Here is a 17914-nt window from a genome sequence, read left to right as displayed (position 1 = left end):
TCTGCGTAACAGTTTGTTTCCGCAGTAATCATTTCAAACAAGCATGAAAAAGAAGTCTAAAGGTTTCGCTTCCTGAGAAAGACTATGGGTAGACCCTGTCTCCTCAGAAAAATTGTTAATAAAAATATTTTTAAAATCTTTACTCCATTATGGTGTAAAATCATCCTTACTGTCGCCGTCGCTGTTTTCAGTTTCGGATACAGAAATATCCGATTCATTATCGTTCACCACGTGCTTTTGTAGCTCATTCATTCTTTTCTTCGATATCTCGTTATCTTCTGTTGAAAAACTTTCAAATTCGGAATCACTGCTTGATAGCATGAAACTCCTCTCCATCTTCAAAGTTGAAAAAAATTAACGCCACAAAAAATGTGGAAAAAAATCTTCCAAAATTCACTGAGTTCAAATATCATGCCAAACAATGTCGGATACAATAACTCAACTGTTTGCAAAGTGAAATCAGGTGTTTTCACGAATGTACTAACGAGATTTGGGTTCAAATATACATTTAAATAACAATGGGTACTCTCGGCCGGCTACGGCCGGGTTGGTCTTATGAACCAAAAGATTTTTCGGCCGGCTACAGCTGGGTTAGTAACGAAAGGGTTAATCAAGCAGAGATAAAACATAGATACATTAAAACTATTGATTTCTAAGATAAAATCCTGGATTTGAAGAAACAAGATGTGGAAGTGCCAAATTGTAAGGCGTGGAAAGAATCCAATGTTTCAGATTGCTCTTGTTCAATAAATGTCTTGTCCCAAATTTTGGATGTCTCCTTCACTTCACAGTCACCATAGTTATGTCTGTATGACATCTTAGGAATATATTTTCTACTATAGAGCAAGGCCAACCAATGCCTTGTGAATGAATTTGGTAAATAGAAACTGAGGAAGCCTTGTACATGTGTTTGTGTCTGTGTGTTTATGCCCCCCCCCCCCTCCACCACATTTGACAACCATTGTTGGTTTATTTATGTTCTTGTAGTTGAGCAGTTTGACAAAAGTGACCAGTAGAATAAGTACTGGGGGCAGTTTGTTTGACTAAACCATTCAAGATGTGCTCCAGCATGACCACAGTTCAATCACTGAAACAAATATAAATAAAAGGAATAAAAGAGACACAAAGCTTCACATTTGAGGAAAGGGTGCAATTATTGTATCAACCCTAGCACTTCACTGATACTTTATTTTATCAACATGGGAAGATTGAAAGGTAAAGATGATCATAGCAAGGTTTGAACTCAGACCATAAGGGGAAGTCCTGCAATTCATTTTGTCTGTTGCTCTACCATTTCTACCAGTCTACCACCATATTAAGTTTTAAAAGTAAATATTGTATTGAATGTGATGTATCATTATCCCCTGATGGAATCCTAGTTGTGAATATCTAGAACCTTAAATATGAACTCTCATCTTTTACAGCAATTGTTGAAGAATTAGTGGGTTCTGGACGATTGAATGGTTCAATTACTGGCCATAGAGAGAAAGGGACCTATCACCCCAACATATTTGTTAGAACACAAAACCAGTGGGTTGAAGACTTTTATGTCCAGAATGGATATTTAGGTGAGTATTTCCTTAAGCATATCTCTAACATTATCAAAACCTGCATTCCAAGGGGCTAAGTTTCCTCTTCAGTCTCAGAATGTCAAATTTCAACCCTGATGAGTTACTTATCCTCTACAAAATGTGATTCACATAGAGTACTACAACTGCTCTCTCTCTCTCTCTCTCTCTAGGACAGTGCAGCTGCTACACATACATGCACATGTACACACACACACACATGTACACACACACACACACATTGCTAAGATCGAAATAGCCAAAATGTTGTTTCTTCTCTCTTTGTTTTTCCTCGCTGCTTCTACAATGATCTTTGTTCCTCTGTGTCTCACCCCCACATTAAATCATTCATCCAATCTTTCTGCCACATTCACATTGTCCCTACACACATCAACTACTTTGAATAAACTTGAAAAAAATTGATGGGGCCATCCTATCTCCATTAATTGTATAAATTAAAACAGTAAAATCCAGCTACTCTGACAACAATGCTGTTTGTTCAAACTAGCTACATCTGATATTATAAGTCATATTTCTTTTAATTTCATCAAATTGTCATCATATATGATTACAGCATCATTTTTAACACTGAGCTAGATTTCATTAACCGATATCTCAAAGTTGAATACTGTCTACTGTCTTAGAAAGCTAACCTATTGTTGTAATCCGGCATCGGACTGTTATAACATCCACTCCGGTATAGCAGTATAGTTAGTTAAACAAATAAGACATGACTATCTTGACTTACTACTCAACTGACACTCACAGTATTTGTAGTGACTAGCACATACCACTTGTCACATGGGAAGGATGTTCCATTATTACTATTATCCCCATAACATCTCCTCTTTTAAGTTTTTCTTTTTTTCTTAGGGAGTGTAATTCTATTTCTTTCATTTGCAACTAGCAAATGCACCCGTCCTTTGGACAGTGTAATTTATTATAAAAGCACACTCCTTTGGATGGTTTAAGTTGAATTAGCCTGCAGTTAGAAGTTGTTTCAAGTTGAAAAGCATAAAATGTATAATTACCAATTTCATTAGCAGTTTATTATATGGTATTAAGCAACCTAGGTAATGAATAAAGTTTTTTGAACACAAATTTGATGGTTAGTAATAAATGAAAGTCCATGAAGTGATATCGCAATTGCAGGAGGCATTAGGGATCCTATATCTTACCTGAAGTGTTTTGTAGCATGTAATTATTTTACTCGTAATGCCTGACAACACAAAGTCATGTATGATAAACAAAAGCAAAAATTTATGGCAAACACACAAATAGAATAATGGCACGTACAAAAATAAATGTCAGAGCACGCTTATGAATGAACAGCATGTGTGAAGTAAGAAGGGTCATTGAAGGTAATTTACTGTTAACAGCAATCAGGGAAATGAAGCAAAATATCAATGAAATGCTTGTAGGAAGTCTGATTGCTAACGGCATAGATGTGAAGATTGCAGTAGAAGAGTAACTACTGTAGGGCTACTTTGTAGACGACATTTTTGGTTTTTCCTTTAGGAGCATAGATGGATAAGTTGTCTGGATGGCCAGCTCTGGAACAACCAACGTAGAACTGTCCATGTGAAAAGCATAACGTTCCAAGGTCCAATCTGACAACTTTCAGTGATTGACCTTGTGCTTTGTTAATTGTCATGGCAAATCTGAGTTTAAGAGGGAACTGAAGTCTTCGCATATGGTAGGGGCAATCTGTTGGGGTTAGCAGAATTTTCAGAATAAAAATGGTATCATTTTTGCTGTGTCCCATGATAATTTGGGTTTCAGAGATGTGGTCCATCATTTATTTCACCACAAGATGAGTTCTATTTCATAGTGTGGATGCATTTAGGAAGATGATAGAGCAACTGACTTCTAAGTGAAGTTCATGGGGAGGGAATCCTGGAGGATGTTGGGAGTTGAGAAATTCAGTTGGAAAGTGTGTAATCTGATCAAGATATGTAACTGTGTCAACTGATCTGTAACAATGTTCTTGAGAAGGTAGCTTACTGAGTAAGTCATAGTTAAGAGTGATGACAGCTACATTTGTAGGTGCAAGAACAGCCCTATGCTAATGTGCAAATATCGGCAGTTTGCACTGAATGGGCATTGTAAAAACTGTATAACTGTCACAACTTTGTATGAGTAAAAGCAGAGAATATATATAATATGGATTAATTTCTGAAGGCATTTAAGAATATAATTAAAATGTTGATTTAAAGGAAGTGCTAATGTGCAAATATTGGTGGTTTGCTGTGAATGGGCTTTGTAAAAACTGTAGTAGAAGATGTAGTGAAAGTAGCATAACTACATCATCAAGAATAAGTCCCTTGAAGCAATGATCATTGGTATTTGTTATTTACCTATGAGAAGGTATTTTCATCTCCTAGGGGCGGCATTACTCATTATATGGAAAATTTGAAGAGTCTGTGACCGTCTTTGGAACATAGGTGATGTATGTTCCCAGTGTGAACGAAATTGGATGAAAAATATTGATTTTATGGGGGATCAAGAAAAGGGTCTGTACACACACAGACCTTCCATTTTATTATATATTCTATAGACTAGCTGAATCACCTGGCGTTGCCCGGGTTACTGCTGTTCTTATTCAGATTAGTAAACGATAAATCATCATCATCATCGTTTAACGTCCGCTTTCTATGGGTTGGACGATTTGACTGAGAACTGGCGAGCCAGATGGCTACACCAAGCTTCAATCTTGATTTGGCAGAGTTTCTACAGCTGGATGCCCTTCCTAACGCCAACCACTCTGAGAGTGTAGTGGGTGCCACCGGCATGAAGGCCAGTCAGGTAGTACTGGCAACGGCCATGCTCAAAATGGTGTATTTTACGTGCCACCTGCACAGGAGCCAGTCCAGCGGCACTGGCAACGACCTCGCTCGAATGTCTTTTCACGTGCCACCAGCACAAGTACTGGGAAGGCAACGCTGGTAACAATCACACTCAAATGGTGCTATTTATGTGCCACTGGCATGGAAGCCAGACAGCTGCTCTAGCAACGATCACGCTCGGACGGTACTCTTAGCGCTCCACTGGTACAGGTGCCATCACGATTTCACATTCACTTGCCTCAACAGGTCTTTGCAAGCCGAGTTCAGTGTCCAATGAAGGAGACATTGGCATGGGTGCCAGTCGTCGAATTTAGTTCGATTTCGATTTCACTTGCCTCAACAGGTCTTTGCAAGCGGAGTTTAGTGTCCAATGAAGGAAAGGTACACATAAGTGGGCTGGCTACACCCCTGGCAGAGGCCTTGGATTATGGTCACACTTGGCTTGCCGGGTCTTCTCACGCATAGCATATTTCCAAAGGTCTCGGTCACTAGTCATTGCCTCACCGAGGAAATGACTAAATATGAAGATATATTTTTTCTCATAATTATTTTAAAATATCTATATTTTATTAAAAATTATCCAAATTATAATGATAATAGAATTTAGAACTGAAAATCTGTCAATCTTGCAGCACCTCCGGGTAAAAAATATTTATTGTGTAATTTTTTGCTGGTATCCAAATGAATAAATTGTTGCTGCTTCCAACTCGTGAGCAACCAACATAGAGTTGGCTGTGGGAGAAGCATGTAGTAGAGAGATGAAGTCCTACTATATTGAGGGATTGATTCTGAGACTTGTTAATTGAAATACCAAAACTTAGTTTGACTGGAAACTAAAGGCTCTTAAATTCAAATGGAACATTTGTAGGTATGAGAGGAAATTTTGGAATAAAGATACTTTTTTCTTTGTGACTACTTGTTATGATTGTAGCTTGTAAGACATGGGGCTCCATGGAGGTAACAATTGAGCAAGTTCCATTACACATGTGCCATGTAAGAAGTACTAGTGCCAAGGTTCATTAGTTGAGGCCAGTATAGCTCTTTCATATAGCCAGTTTACATCAGTGTAATTGACAGTCACACATGCACTCACACACATATACACTCTCACACTGACACACACACACACGCTCACATACATATACTAAGACAGACATACATTTACATAACGAACGTGCAAACACACACACAGACACATACACACTCATATACAAAATGTGTCGTCTTATCATTGTGATGGCATATGTCCTTTACTATCTCGTATGTAATGAATGCGCAAACGCATACTCACAAACACATACACACTCATACAAGATGTGTCATCATTATCATGGTGGTGGTATAAAATGTCCTTTACTATGTCATACATAGCAAACATACAAACACATACAAACATACTCATATTCAAAATGTGTTGTCGTCATATAAAATGTCATTTATTATCTCGTACATAAGGAAAGCACAAACACTCACAGACACATACTCATATACAAAATGTGTCATGGTGGTGGTGGTAGTATAAAATGTCCTTTACTATGTCGTACGCAACAAATGTGCACACACACTCATATACAAAATGTAGTGTCGTCCACATAATATAAAATGTCCTTTACTATAGTTGACTGTAGAAAGATTATTTTAGATAAAGTGTTATATCGTTTTAATCCAAATGAAAATAAAAATTACTCATGGGTCTAATACTATTACCTTGTAAAATTTGATTTGATTTGGTGGGGCTGTTTGAGAATACATAGGGAACAGACAGACAAAGAATTTTATTTATATATATATAGTTAATTTTTACATCACCCCACCTCCCTTATTTTTGAGTGTATTTTTCATACAGTTACACATTTAATATTTTCATATGGCATCCACTTCCCGGAACTCCGTACATTTTCTTTTTCTTTTGCTTGTGCATCTGGGTTCAATTATTTGTGGTGGCATTGGTACTTGAAAAGTATCATATACCCATTCCATTGGTTCTTTCACTCTCTTGGGTTTGCTGTCAACGAATCTTTTTTTTAGTTGGTTCTTGTGTCTCTTGTACACCCCTTTTCTTCCTTTTACTAAGTATAGTATTTTTCCTATGCGTTTGGTAATCACACCATCTTCCGTTCTAGTTTTCCATTCTTATATACCCTAACAAATACATTTTCACCAATTTTGAAATATCTTGCAATTTTTCTTTTCTTACCAGATAGTAATTTGTCAAAGACTGATTTTATTTTCCTTGCAAACATCAGCTCTGCTGGTGTCATACCTGCTGATGTATTTGGATTTGGTGTCATCTGTGACTTCCTTATTCAACTTTCTTAGGGCTCTCTCAAACGTATTGATAAAGCATTTTGCTTGCCTGTTAGATCTGGGATGGTATGGCGCTGTAGTTACATGTTCTACAGTGAATTTTTTACAAAACTTTTTAAACTCAAAAGACACAAATTGCGTTCCATTGTTAGACACTATCACATCTGGGATGCCAAATCTCGCAAGCAGCTCATGTAGAAAGTTTGTTGCAGTTGAGGAGGTTGTTTTTTTACACTTATAAATTTCTGGCCATTTAGAAAAACTATCTACTACCACTAAATAGTATGAACCATTTAAGGGACTAGCAAAATCGATGTGTAGTCTTGACCAGGGCACATCTACTTTTGGCCAAGGTTCACTTTTTATCATCGGTAATTTTGCCAATAGCGCACATCCTCTTGTAGCCTTTCACTAAATTTTCGATTTCTCTATCCATTTTTGGCCAGTACTCATAGCTTCGCATTAAAGCATTCCACCTCAAAATACCAGGATGTCCAACATGAAATTCCTTCAACATTTTCTTTTGCAAATTTTCAGGTATTACTACTCTCTGTGCATACATCAGTATGCCATCGCAAATTGAGTTTAGGTTTGCGTCTTGGTTTCGTTTTGCACCTATCTGGTTCCCATTTCCTTTTCCTGTTCACAGTATTCTTTTCATTTCTGTTATGAATTTGTCCTTTTCTGCATTTCGATTTGTCTTCAAAGGTTACTGGTAATTCGCATACCACATTACATTTATTTCTCCTTCTGATCTTAATGTTGACATTACCGTATTTTTGAATGGATCACTGTGTTTCGATATCAGTCTGGACAAACCATCTACATGCCCTTTTTTTTTTTACGGTAAATATTCTATTTTGTAATTGTAATTCAATAATGTAGTGCCCCGTCGCTGTAGTCTATTTGCTGTATGTGTTGGTATTCCTTTTTAGAACTTTAGTTCTAAAAAGGAATACCAACATAAATATTGACAGTAGTGGGCAATGATCTGTTTGTAGACAAAAACTTCTTCCATGAATAAATCTATAGAATTTTTTCACACTGAATAAGTGTTAATGCTTACTTTTCTATTCGGCTGTAGTTCCTTTCTGCTGGTGATAACGATTGTGACACATGAGCCTTTTTACTCCCATCATCATATTTGTGCAGGAGCACAGCTCCTACACCGTAATCACTTGCATCTGTAGCCAGTATAATATCCAGCTTTGGATGAAAATGTGTTAACAACAAGTCCAATGTTAAAATAGTTTTTAGTTTGTCAATGCCTTCTGGCACTTATCAGTCCAGCACCATTTTGCATTTTTCTTTAACAAATCATTGGGTGGAGCCCTTACATTGTGTATATTGGGAATATAAATTTGATAGTAATTTACTAATCCCCAAAATACTTGAGGCATAGTCACATTGTTTGGCATGGGCATATTTTTTATTGCATTTGCTCTGGATGGATCCAGTTTTCGTTCATTTTTATCTATTATCTGGCCCAAGTATTTAATTTTTTTCAGAAAGAATTCACATTTTACTTCACCTAATTTTAAGCCATATTCTCTTATCTTTTTGAATAACCTTTTTACATGTTGTTAATGTGATTCACTTTTTATTAGGATATAGTCTAAATAGGCGATAGCAAAATCACAGTCACTCATCATTGTATCCATTACTTGCTGAAATATGAGAAGAGCCACTTTTACACCGAAGGGAAACTGCTTAAATTTAAATAAGCCGCAGTGTGTATTAATGGTTAATAAGTGTGAGCATTCTTCTTCTACTTGGATTTGTAAATATGCCTCTGAGAGATTTAATTTTGAGAAGAATTTCCCTCATTCAATTTTGCAAACATTTCCTCAGGACTTGGCAATGAGTAGTTATGTGAGATTAAGCAATCATTCAACCCAGTTGAAAAATCTGCACAAACTCTTAACTTTTTTTTTTTTTTTTACATAGACCATAGGTGCTGCCCAATCTGAATGGCCTGTCTTCTCAAGGCTTTCAAGTCTCTCAAGTTCCTTATTTACCTGTTCTATTGCTGCAAATGGTACATCCTGTTTTGGCTTAATTACAGGTGTTGCACTTTTGTTTTACTACAATTTTTGCTTTCGTTTTCGTGCAGCAGCCCAGTTTATCTGAGAAAACATCTGGAAATGTTTTATTTTTCATTTCAATCCCTCAGCCGCATTCAAACCTTTGACTGAACTGACTATATTCCCATACAAAACACTTATGGGCATATTCCACAAATTTGAACAGTTCCATCCACTCTGTGCTGAATGGATTAACTGAATTTTTTAACACATATATTTTTGCCTTTTACATTTGGTCATGGAATGTCACATTACACACAAATTCACAGACAAAATACAATCTTTTACCCATAACGCCATGTGCTACTTTTGTAGATTTACTTCATTTCAGTTTACCAATATACTTCCAAGTTTCTTCATTCACAGTAGTAATATCACTGTCTAACTGCATTTTTACTCTTATATTTTTAATTTTCACATTTACGAATTTCCCCTTTATCACATTACTATTTTCTTTTGATATCTTGTTTATTCTTTTTCCTTTGTTTGGTTTTACAGTGTGCTTTTACATTTCCAATTTTTCCCCAACAGAAACATTCTACTTTCTTAAATGTGCAGTTTTTTCTCAGATTTAGACCTCCACATGCAAAACATGGGTTTGTTTCTTGATTTTTGTCCTGTTTGTACTGTATTTTAGTACACACTTGATTTCTATTCTGTATTGTATTTTCTGATGCACTTGTTTCACTTGGGAGCAGTGTTAATATTTAATTTTCTCTGAGTTGTGTCTTAAATTTACTATTCTTTCACACTCTTCTGACACTTGTAAGGTTACAGCTTGGTTTTGTTCCAGCTTAGCGAGAATTCTTGTTCTTACTTCTGTGTCTTTTTTCTGCTGTTAGTAAATATCAATAAATATCAGGCACTTGAACATATCTGGCATTAATTTGTCTAGTTTGAACTTTTCACATTCTCTGTTAACTCTACTAGCATATGTGATGTAGTTCTCCTCATTGTTCTTTTCTAGGTTCAAACATTTCCAGCATGTATTGAACAACAAGCTTCTCTCACTAAAAATTTTACACAATATGTCTATTGTATATTTAAAGTTTGTCAGAAGGTTTTTTCGGGAGCTTGCAACATAATTTGGCAAGAACATCTTTTCAGCATTTTTTGATGAATTACTATTCATTTATTGTAGCATTTGTTGCTGTAATAGTAATTGTTTTTGTTCTTTCGAATGTTGTTGTTGCTGTTTTTGCAACTCAAGCAAACCAGCCAACAGTTCTTCCATAATTTTATGATTTTGTATACTGTAAAATTTGCACAAAAAACTTTTGTGAGTTTCATAACTCCTCATGAGTTTAAATCCTCATTATCACTGTTGTAATCCAACATCAGACTGTTATAACGTCCACTCCGGTATAGCAGTATAGTTAGTTAGACAAGTAAGACATGACTATCTCAACTTACTACTTGACTGATATTCACAGTATTTGTAATGACTAGCACATACCAATCACCACATGAGCAGGGTGTTCCATTATTACTATTATCCCCATAACACTATTGAACACTATTTTCTTCATTTAGACATCCATAAACAGTATCTCACGAAGCTAAACTCAGTTGAACATTGTCTCACTAAGTACAATTCCATTGAATACAATTTCATTAAGTTAGACTCTATTAAATATTATCTCACTCAGTTCGAATCCATTTCACTATGTTAAACTCCATTGACCAATGTTTCACTAAGTCAGACTCAGTTAAAATCTACTTACTAATCACTGTCCCACTAAACTAAACTCCATCAAACACTGTCTCACTAACTTAGACTCCATTGAAGATTATCACATTATGCTAGATTCCTTTAAATATTACTCCACTGAGTTCAATATTTTAATGCTATCTCACTAAGTTAGACAGTACTATCTACTGCCTCTCTAACTTAAACTTCAGTGAACACTGTCTTACTAAATTAGGCTCCATTGAAAACTTTAAAATTATCAATCAGCTTGATGACATAGAAGACTGTCTCACAAAGTTACCCTCCATTGAACTCTATCTCACTAAGTTATCTCTTCATTAATCACTGTCCTATGGAGCTAGACTCCATTGGGCATGGTTTCAATTAGATATATTCCATTGAACACTTTCTTATCAAAGAAGACTGCATTAAACAGTCTCATTAAACAAACCTCCATTTTACAATGTTATACAAAAAGTAAAATGGTGCTGTTGTTTAACCCTTTAGCATTTAAACCAGCCATATCCAGCCCAAATATTCTACATGTTTTATGTTGAAACCGACCAGATCTGGCCTCTCACATTTACCCTACAATGTTATTCTAAAAATAAACAATTACATCATCATCATCTTGAAGCTTTGAGATAATGCATGATTGATTGAAAATAATGTGAATGAATAAGCTTTGCATATGACAGAATAATCTGAACACTAAAGGGTTAAAGTTTTGAAAGTGATGAACTAGCTGAATTCTTACCATGCCAGACAAAATGCTTAGTGGCATTTTGCCAAGATTGACTTTGCTTTTCATCCTTTTGGGGTTTATAAAATAAGTACCAGTTGAGCATTGCGGTTAATATAATCAACTAGCCACTTCCCCCAAAATTTCAGGCCTTGTGCCTATAGTACAAAAAATTATTTAAACTTTTAATAATGTCTGAATTTCACTTAACAATATAGCCTTGTTGCTGAAGTGGCCACTGGTGTTTGAGCATGTAGTTTTAGTCTGTTTATAGATGTTTCAATAACAGATGGTGACTATATTATTTCAATAAACAATTTAACTGTCTGTCCTCATCTTAGAAGCAGTTTAACTTGACACTATAAAAGAATGAAACATTAGTTTCACCATGCTGTTTCCCCTAATTAACTATATACCACCCTGACTAACCTATTTGCTGTGGTCAGCTATATACCACCCTAACTACCAAACAGGTTTAATCAGTTCTGCTCAAACAGGTTTAGTTAGCTCTTCTTAAACAAGCGTAGTTAGTCATGCTCATACAATTTTGGACAGCTCAACTCTAACAGATTTAATTAGTTCTACGCAAACAAGTTTAGTTGTGTAAAAAATTGTTTCAGTACTTCAGAGGAATTCCTAACTCACCTGGTTATGCCATGCTTAGAGAATAAGTTGGAAGAAATAGTGTCCAATTTGTTTTGAGTTCAACAGTCAGTGTTGGACAGACATCTAATCTCTTTCTTAAAGATAATACATTTTCTCAGAGAGATTTATCTGTATTATAGAACACACCAAATGACCAAACAGAAATCACTTATAAAAGCGTTGTTATGGTGGTGTTGATGGCTAGGCATGATAGAGGGAGTAAACATACTTTCTGTTTAAAATTTAGTTTTGAATTGAGAAATATTTTCAATTTGGTTCTACTGTAGAATATGACAATTTGGCTCGACTTGGTATCACTAATGCGAAAGACTTTGTGAAGAAAAAGTTTAAAGATGAACAGCTGATATATTTATCTACTTGTTGTGTGAGTGTCTCACTTAAGGAACAGGTTGAAGCCAGTGTTGAAGAAGCTTTAAATGATGGAGCATGGATAGATATATCGGTAATTATTATTTTCTTATCTACATTATGGATCTAATTATTTATGTGGCTTTTTGTTACAAGTAGCAATGATGTGAAACTATATGTGTGTATACATTTACATATATAAATATATAATTGCTTATATCAAAAGAATCTAAAATCTTCAAGAGACACAGAATAATTTTTTAACAGTAGAGCTCAAAGAAGATAAAGCTGTAAATAACGGTGTGGAACCACTAGATTACAAAACCCTTTCAAAAGAAAAAATTGAAAAACAGATGATGTGGATTTGTGACTCATAAGCAACTTTCAACTTCTTCTTTCCAAAGAGTTTTTTAACCCAATATCTACAAGTTAATATTTATAGCTGTATGTGCTTCAAGTTCCATTGTTATAAATGAATTATATATACATATTGGGTCATCCCATAAATAATGCAGTTTTTTTACAATTGCATGAACTAAAAGTTGGAGAGAGATGGGATAAACTACTTGCATCAACTTGCTATAAAAGCGGATAGTTTTACCTTGTCCCTATTCTTAGTACGAGTTTCAAAGAGTGCAGTTCAATTTTAACAGTCATTTTTTTCAAATAAAGCAACAGAAAGTGTGAGGAATATTAATGCAGTATATGGAGATTGGACAATAAGCGTAAGCTAGTGTCAACAGTGGTTCAAGAAATTCCGAGCTGTAAACTACAGCTTAGAAGACAAGCCTTGTTCTGGAAGATCTGTAGAGCTCGACGAGGACGTCCTGAAAACCCCAGTGGAACAAAATCCCATTGTAACTGTTGAGGAACTAGCAGAGAAGTTATTAACACCTGTATGCCATTGGAAAAGTCAGCAAATTGGATCAGTGGGTTCCTCACAAACTTTCCGAGTCTAATCATGCACAGAGAATGAATGTGTGTGCTTCTTTGCTCTCATGTCTCATGAATGAACCTTTTTTGGACCAAATAGTGACTGCTGACAAGAATAACAAAGGAGATCTGCTGTGGGCAGCACTAGAAGGAAAATGACCATCTTTGATTTCAAGATGGAAGGTGTTCTTTCATCAGGATAATGCTTGGCCACATACAACGAGGATGACATTCCAAAAAACAGAAGTAGTTAGAATGGGAAACGGTGCCCCACCCACCATATTTGTTGGACATTGCCCATTTGATTATCATTTATTCTGCAATCTTCAAAATCATTTGGACGTAAAAAATATGAATTCTGTAGATGAGGTCAGAACAGTACTGGAGGATATTTTTAATCACAGACAAGTGAATTTTGGAAGAAGAGCATTGCAAGCCTACCAGATAGATGGAAGAACATTGTAGAAAATGAAGGAGAGTATATTTTAGATTAAAAAAGAACTTTGTTTATCTTAATTTTGAAAAATAAAAGAAGTATAAAAAACTGCATTATTTATGGGATGACTCAATATATATGATCAAACAGACTCCAAAGAGACCGGTGTTTGTCTGCATTGATAAGACTTGCTATATTTAGTAAAATCAACAAAAAGAATACAGTGTTAATATGGCTAGCTTGGATTTTTGTGTCTCCTGATATTGTACTTTTAACACAGCGAGTCCATAAAGGATGTGATCTAAGGACAAATGCTGCAGTAACTGGTCTCTTTACAGTATTCATACATTAAGTATAATGCATAGATTGCTATTTTAGTGAAACTAAAATTAATTCTGAAACAAAATATTCTTTCATTTCTATGTATAAATAGATGATGATGATTATATGGCATTGCTTATCTTGTTTTCTCTCCAATCCTTATGATCCCCTTCATTTAAATCCTTTCCAACAATAATTTTCAATTGTTTTCCCTTATCTGTTAAGCGAAGCAAAGCAACATGCTTCTTTGAGCTTTCGGACCACATTGAATGTTGAAACTAAAATTATTTCTAATGTAGAACATTAATGTACTTATATGAATCCCTACCACATGCACACACAAATATGTCTGAATGGTTAAGAAGTTTGCTTCATATCATGAAATCCTGGGTTTCAGGATGTCCAATGCAGGACATCTTGGGAAATGTCATTTTCTATAGCTTTGGTTTGATCTATATCTTAGTGAAACTGAGTAGATGGAAACTTTATAGAAATCCATTTGATGGAGCACACCTATAATTCAAAGTTATGCTGGTTCTACTTGAGAATTACATTAAGGGTACATGTGTCTGTGAAATACTTAGCCACTTAAATGCTAATTCAGTGAACAAGTAATTCAGTTGATCAAACCAATGAATCCTCATAACAGAAACCAATCGAAATCCATCTGTCTGTCCAGTCGTCTGCTCACCGATCGATTGGTCAATCTAAAACAAAACATTGCTTGTCTTGTCTTATCTCCTACCCTTTATATATTTAATTTCTCCATCTTCTGCTATTTCAGATGCTAGTACCATCAGTATTCAGTGTAGATGATACCAAACAGTTACTGTCAATAATTCTTTCAAAATCTTCCAATGCCTTCATCTGCTGTGATTCCATTGCTGTCAGCAACAAACTGGTATCAGAATGTAAAATTCCTTTCTCAGAACTTATGAGGAATAAAGCCATCAAGGTAGAAGACACTTCTTTTTTTTTTTTATTAGATCATAGCCTTGTCTCGGTACGACCATAGATGAAAGGGTTTAGTTGATTATATCAACCCCAGTACTGTGTATGGAATTGATTTCAGTTCTCATTAATATAGAAAATGCCAAGTGGGCATTGAGATAACTCCGTCAGACATTAATAACAACATTTTTATTTGAATGCACTGATTCGTCCTACTTTAATATAAGTATATATAAATATATAACTCGTAAAATGTCAGATAAAGTATGCCTTAGAGGGGAAGAATGTAGATAGATTCACCTATGGGAATTGAACCACATGCATGTGTTGATAAACCAAGGAGAAACAAGTTTCAACACTCAGATTTAAAACTTTTATGTGTAAGGGAAAAGTGAATTGTTTTGTTCCTGTTAGTAAATCTGTCCACTTCTTTAAAAGCTATTATATATTTTTTACTTCATTTCTTAAATAAACTTATTTCAAAATTTCTCAATAGTAGAGGGCATATGTCAACTTCCACACAATGAAACATTTCATAATAGGAAAATATTTTATAAAATTTGAAAATCTATTTAATCTGCAGTGTTCAGGAATCCAAATATACAAATGAAGCAAAACACATATAGTTTGAAATCTGAAACTGTCTGGACATTCAAAAGTGAATAAAAACAGATTATAAATGAAAATGTAAAATAAATCATGTTTTTATTGCATTTTATGTTGTCAGGATTCCAAATCTAACAGTGCCGTATTTAAGGTTGCTAAGAAACTTGGAAGCAGTATGAAAAATAATGAAGTTAAAGAAGACAAAAGAGATAATAGAAAGAAAAAAGGTATTTCATGTGTTTCATTATATTGAAAAATGCTTTGTTTTCAATATTTTACGTATATTTTCCCCAGTTAATTGATGGTGCATTTATTGGATGTTGATTGATTCCCTTTCTATTGTTAATCCCTTAAATGTGCAGTATTTTGGGTTTTTTTCTCAGTCAGACAAAATAAGGTATACAGAGTAAAAGATTCCTTATCTAAGGTCACAATGACATGACTGGTAAAAAGTTCTTTCTCCATAGCCACAACACTCTCAGTTTGGTGAAATGTTTCATACCCAGTGCCACATCACTATAGTAAAAGGTCCTTACTCAAGGTGTCAATACTGTGACTGTTGTAAATGGTTTCTTACCAAGAGACACAACTGTAGTAAAAGTTTCCTTACTCAGGTTCACAACACTGTGACTAGTTCAAAGTACCTTTACTCATGGCCACAACATATTGGCTTTAATAAAATGTACTTTACCTAGAAGCCCAATTCAATGTTTGTAGTAAATGGGTCATTACCCAAGGCCACAACACAATGACTGTATTATGAATTTCCATACTTAGGAATCTAACACAATCACTAAGACTGAGGGACACAAAATATTGACAAAATTTTAAGTTTTTTTTTATTCAAGACTGCAACCTGATGACTGCAGTAAGTTCCATACCCAGGAACCCAACACCATGACTATAGTAACAGGTTCTTTACCTAGGATCACAACACAATCACTGTATAAAATCACTGTAAAGATATGAAACTGACTGTAATAAATGTTACCTACCCATAGTCACAACACTATGAATGTACTGAAAGGTTCCTTATGCAGCTACATAACTCAATGCTTCTAGTAAGTAGTTCCTTTCTCAGGGTCACTGCACAATGGCTAGTATATATCCTTGCCTGGGGCCACAACACAATAACTATTGTAACAGGTTCAATACTCAGGGCTGCAATACAATGACTTGAACTTTTTTGATACCAAACTGCCTGAGAATACCCTACGTTCCATAGTAAAATCTTTCTGTTTTAAAGTAATTTAAGTTCAAAACATTGCCTCAAAATTTCATATTGATTTATTTTCCAAACTTCAGATTAATAACAACAAAGTTACTTTACTAAATTCTTCATTATTTTCAAAATTAATTGAAACTAAAACAGTGTGTATCGATGAAAATATGGTAAGAAAAAGATTAAAAGATTCCTTTCCTGGAGTCACAACCCATGACTGTTGTAAAATATTCCTTACCCATGACCAGATCATAATGAATGTAGTAAAAGGTTAGTTGCAATGGACAACAATACAATGACAACTCTGGGTCACAATGCAGTGAATATAGTGAAAGGCTCCTTACATAGGGTCACAACATTAAAATTGAATTAAAAGCTTCCTTTCTCAGACCCACAATGCAATGAATGTAGTAAAAGGTTTCTTACCAGAACCACAATACAAGAATGTTTCTTACACAAAACCATAACAATAGTAGTAAAATGTTCCTTATGCAGAGCCACAACACTGTGATTCCTTAGCCAGTACTAAAATACTATGACTTATAGTAAAATATTTGTTACCTGTGAGCATATCTCAATGACGTTAGTAAAAGATTTGTTACCCGTGGTCACAATGACTATAATAAAAGGTTCCTTACACCAGTTCACAACAATGACCTATAAACCAGTGGTTCCTTTCCTGGGACCACAAAACTATGCTTGAAGTAAATGATTGTTTTTCTAAGAAAAAAACGCAATGTAGCTTGCCTAAAACCCATTTGATGTCTCATGCATCATGAAAACCAAGTTCCTCCAAACTGTGGTGGTCTTTGGGTATTTCTCTAGTGGGAGTGACATTGTACTGCTTCATATCTTTGAACAGAGTCTTAGGCTCAATTCAGAAGGCTCGACCCAGAGTAACGTGGTGGTGGAACAAGGAGGTAGACAGGGCTATTAGACAAAAGAAACAGGCTTGGAAGGACTGGAAGAACGGTGGTAGCAGGGAATTGTACCAATGTGCCAGAAGGGAGGCTAGGCGACAGGTTTATTTAGCCAGAGGGGAAGCAGATAAGAAAAGATTTGCCAATGTTCTGCGCCGTGAGGACCAAAGACTCGAAGTATTTCGTGTTGCAAGACAGTGTAGGAGAGAGAATAGTGATGTTGTAGGAGAGAAATGTGTTTGCATGGATGATGGTACGCTTGCACTAAATGAGG

At 35.3% G+C, this 17914-nt stretch overlaps 1 protein-coding gene across 1 annotated transcript in view; it reads left to right on the top strand.

The window, feature by feature from the left end:
- The window catches only part of LOC106881474 (E3 UFM1-protein ligase 1), a 99916-nt gene that overhangs the window by 28328 nt on the left and 53674 nt on the right, over positions 1 to 17914 (top strand). The window contains exons 7-10 of the mRNA XM_052967292.1: positions 1425 to 1568; positions 12170 to 12345; positions 14726 to 14896; positions 15620 to 15725. Coding sequence (XP_052823252.1) covers positions 1425 to 1568; positions 12170 to 12345; positions 14726 to 14896; positions 15620 to 15725 — 597 coding nt within the window. The remainder of the gene's footprint in view (positions 1 to 1424; positions 1569 to 12169; positions 12346 to 14725; positions 14897 to 15619; positions 15726 to 17914) is intronic.

This window comes from Octopus bimaculoides, chromosome 4 (genome assembly GCF_001194135.2).
Source record: "Octopus bimaculoides isolate UCB-OBI-ISO-001 chromosome 4, ASM119413v2, whole genome shotgun sequence".
NCBI lineage: Eukaryota > Metazoa > Mollusca > Cephalopoda > Octopoda > Octopodidae > Octopus > Octopus bimaculoides.
This window is presented reverse-complemented; position numbering and strand designations above follow the sequence as displayed.